Source organism: Sinocyclocheilus rhinocerous, unplaced genomic scaffold, assembly GCF_001515625.1.
Source record: "Sinocyclocheilus rhinocerous isolate Xijiao unplaced genomic scaffold, SAMN03320098_v1.1 scaffold255, whole genome shotgun sequence".
Classification (NCBI taxonomy): domain Eukaryota; kingdom Metazoa; phylum Chordata; class Actinopteri; order Cypriniformes; family Cyprinidae; genus Sinocyclocheilus; species Sinocyclocheilus rhinocerous.
The window spans coordinates 1-3506 of record NW_015630029.1 but is presented as its reverse complement, the minus strand read 5'-3'; the positions used below and the strand labels follow the sequence as shown (position 1 = coordinate 3506).

At 34.2% G+C, this 3506-nt stretch overlaps 1 protein-coding gene across 1 annotated transcript in view; it reads left to right on the top strand.

The window, feature by feature from the left end:
- Positions 1 to 3236, top strand: part of LOC107739801 (protein arginine N-methyltransferase 7-like) — a gene marked incomplete at its 3' end in the record, with an annotated part of 8782 nt that extends 5546 nt beyond the window's left edge. The window contains exons 8-15 of the mRNA XM_016552005.1: positions 279 to 403; positions 533 to 668; positions 764 to 847; positions 1594 to 1641; positions 1728 to 1817; positions 2631 to 2792; positions 2892 to 2966; positions 3076 to 3236. Coding sequence (XP_016407491.1) covers positions 279 to 403; positions 533 to 668; positions 764 to 847; positions 1594 to 1641; positions 1728 to 1817; positions 2631 to 2792; positions 2892 to 2966; positions 3076 to 3236 — 881 coding nt within the window. The remainder of the gene's footprint in view (positions 1 to 278; positions 404 to 532; positions 669 to 763; positions 848 to 1593; positions 1642 to 1727; positions 1818 to 2630; positions 2793 to 2891; positions 2967 to 3075) is intronic.
- Positions 3237 to 3506: the final 270 nt, after the last annotated feature.

Sequence of the window (3506 nt, the reverse complement as noted above, 5' to 3'; positions counted from 1 at the left end):
CTTTTTTTTTTTTTTTTTTTTGGCAAAACAAAGAATAAATATTATTGTTCTTTCTTGACATTAGTTTTTTATTAGTTTAATTTTTGAATGCAAAAAAAAAAAATACTAAAAAAGGGTCTATTTTTATTCATTCTAATGATTTATACAATGACAATATTAAACAATCTAAACATTTTGGGGTGAATGTCTTTGCTAGAGGTCCCTCTAATAGTAACATTGTATGACTAAACTATCTTTGACTTGGCATATTTGATTATTTTTCATCATGTGATGTGCAGTGGAGGGATCACTGGATGCAGAGTGTCTACTTCCTTCCTGCAGAGGAGAATGTGTCCGAAGGAGAAGAGCTTAATTTAATTGTCTCCCATGATGACTACAGTCTCTGGTACAGTCTTACGCAGAGGTAAGGTGATTTTGAGCAGTGTTTGTTTAGGCATGATAACAAGTTCTCAGCTTTAACTGAGACAGAACATACACGGTCTCTGAGGAAGACTGTATTATATATACAGTTTTTTTAAAATCTGTTTTATAGTGAACAAAATGATGTCAAAGTGGCAAAGTTTCGACCATGCTGCACCTGTCAGGCCCACCTGGTCTGGACGAGGCCTCGCTTCGGGGAACTGAACGACGAACAGAGGACAGAGAGTTACGTGAACGCATTACGTAGTGTAAGCCAACTAATGATTTACATGTGAGCTTGAAGCGCCGCTTTCTGTTGACTGGAAATGACTCAAAATTTAGTGTGTTTTCTGTATGCTTGCAGATTCTGAAACCAGACAGTGTATGTTTGTCTGTCAGTGATGGGAGCCTGTTACCCATTTTTGCTCATCTGCTTGGATCTAAAAAGGGGAGTAGGCCTTTTTTTTTTTTTTTTTTTGCATGAGTCGGAAGGTTCTCAAATTAGCGAGCTCCTTTCTCCCTACACAGAAAGCTGCCTTCTGAGGCAGCATCCTAAGCTTCATGGGAACTTTTAAGTAAGTTATATGCAACTCTGTGCACTAGATGACTTGATTTCAGTTGCGTTTGATGATAGCATGTTGCTAAGCTATTAATGCAATGTTGGGTAAATAATCTGTTTTGAGTAAATTATACATTTTAAGTAAATTATAAGCACCACACAACTTTCAGTTGACTTCAGTAGAGTTTGATGTTAGCATGTTGCTAAGCTAACAATGCAGTGTTGGGTTTTGAACGAAAATAAACTATTTTTAGCAAGTAAATAGTACATTTTAAATAAATTATAAGCAACTTGTGCACTACACTACTTCAAATTGATTTCAATAGAGTTTGATGTTAGCATATTGCTGAACTGATAGTGCAATATTGGGTAAATAATCTGTTTTGAATTAAACTAAACTATTTATATCAATACTTCTAAGTATTGAATGAATAATTGACATTTTTCTTGCCTTATCCATTGTCTTTGATTTGTTGTTTTTTTCTGTGAAGGATAAATGCTGTGTTACCTTACAATTTAGCCAAAATAAGGTATGCTAGGAGGCAATACGATTAAGTAAAATACTGTCTAGGTAGGCAGTTCACTAGGTTTTCGAACAGAACATACTGTAGATCTTTCTGTCTCTGTCTTTTCAGGTGTTCAGTTTGGAAAACTCTGGAATGGCGAAACAAGTGATCGAACAGGTGAGATTTTGAATCTAAGAAATATTTACCTACATGAGTTCAGACAGGATTGATTGGTAATGAAAGTTGTTATTTCCTGCTCACAGGTGCTGCATGCTAACTCACTGAAACATGGAGTACAGTTGCTGGAAATACGACCTGAGCAGCTCTCATTAGCTGACTTAGAAGGAAATCAGGTACAAACTAAACCGAATGTGTATAGACCGTGATGCCCTCTATATATGTACTCTAAAGCATTTGTAGAGTTTCAGAGACTCTGCAGAATCTGAATTTATCACAACAACAAATACACTACCATTCAGAAGTTTAGGGTCAGTACGATTTTGTATTTATTTTAGTGCTGTCAAAAGATTAATTGCGATTAATTGCATCCAAAACAAAAAAAAAAGTTTTTGTTTATGTAATATATGTGTGTGTACTGTGTATTTTTATTATGTATATATAAATACACACACATACAGTATATATTTTGAAAATATTTACATGTATATATTTATATAATTTATATTATATATTTAATATACCAATATAAATATTTTCTTAAATACATGCATGTGTGTGTATTTATATATGCATAATAAATATACACAGTACACACACGTATATTATGTAAACAAAAACTTTAATTTGGGATGCGATTAATCGCGATTAATCGTTTGACAGCACTAATTTATTTATTTAACTTTTATTCAGCAAGGATGTATTAAGGTACATTACCATTCAAAAGTTTGGGGTCAGTAAGATTTTTCTTTTTAAGTTTTATTAATGCAAAGGATGCAATGCATTAAAATGGTCTAAAGTGACAGTAAAAACATTTATAATGTTAATAAGTATTTCTATTTCAAATAAATGCTGTTGTTTTGAACTTTCTAATAATCAAATAATTCTGAAAAATGTATCACAGTTTCCACAAGAATATTAAGCAGCACAACTGTTTTCAACGTTGATAATAATTCGAAATGTTATCAATAAGAAATGAAACTCTTCAGATTTCAGTGTTGATGGGAGAGCCATACTTCAGCACCAGTCTTCTGCCGTGGCACTCTCTGTTTTTCTGGTACTGCCGCACCGCTGTGGCACAGCTGCTCCATCCCAATGCCACCATCCTGCCCCGTGCTGCCACACTTTACATAGTCGCTGTTGAATTTCGGGTAAATAATTTTTTTGGATACTTGTCGGATATGCATTTTGTAGTATACATTAATAGACTGGCTGACTTCTGTATTAAACATTTCTGAATTTTGAATCAGGATCTGTGGCGAATCCGAGCTCCTTGTGGTACTTGCGAAGGCTTTGATGTCAGTCCAATGGATGAGATGATTCAGGTGAGTATTGGTTACAGGTTTTGGTCTGAACACGTGTTTTGAATAAGTAGATTGCGTGAAATTTGAATGCACTTGATTAATATGCTTTGGTGATGAACTCCACCCACAGCAATCTTTGGATTACCGTGAATCCTGGGAGGCAGAGCCACATCCACTGTGGGAATACCCATGTCGTGCTCTGACCAAACCACGGCCAGTTATGACATTTGACTTTACGCAATGTGTTCCTGAACAACCAATTAACAGTGACGGGACTGTGCCATTCACGGGGTAATATGAACATATTACAATTATTATATTGCATAGAACATTAGAAAATTATTAGTTACTAATTGTATGTATAATAGAATTATTATATTATTACAAATATGTATGTATTCATTTAAAACATAGATGTCAGATTCATTCGTGTTTTAGCACGAATTGTAAAATGTTAAAATAGAATGCGTGATTTTATATTATAAACAAATATATTAGTATTAAAACTGTTCAAACGTTTGGGGTAGGTAATATTTTTAAGAAGTCTCTTAGGCTCACCAG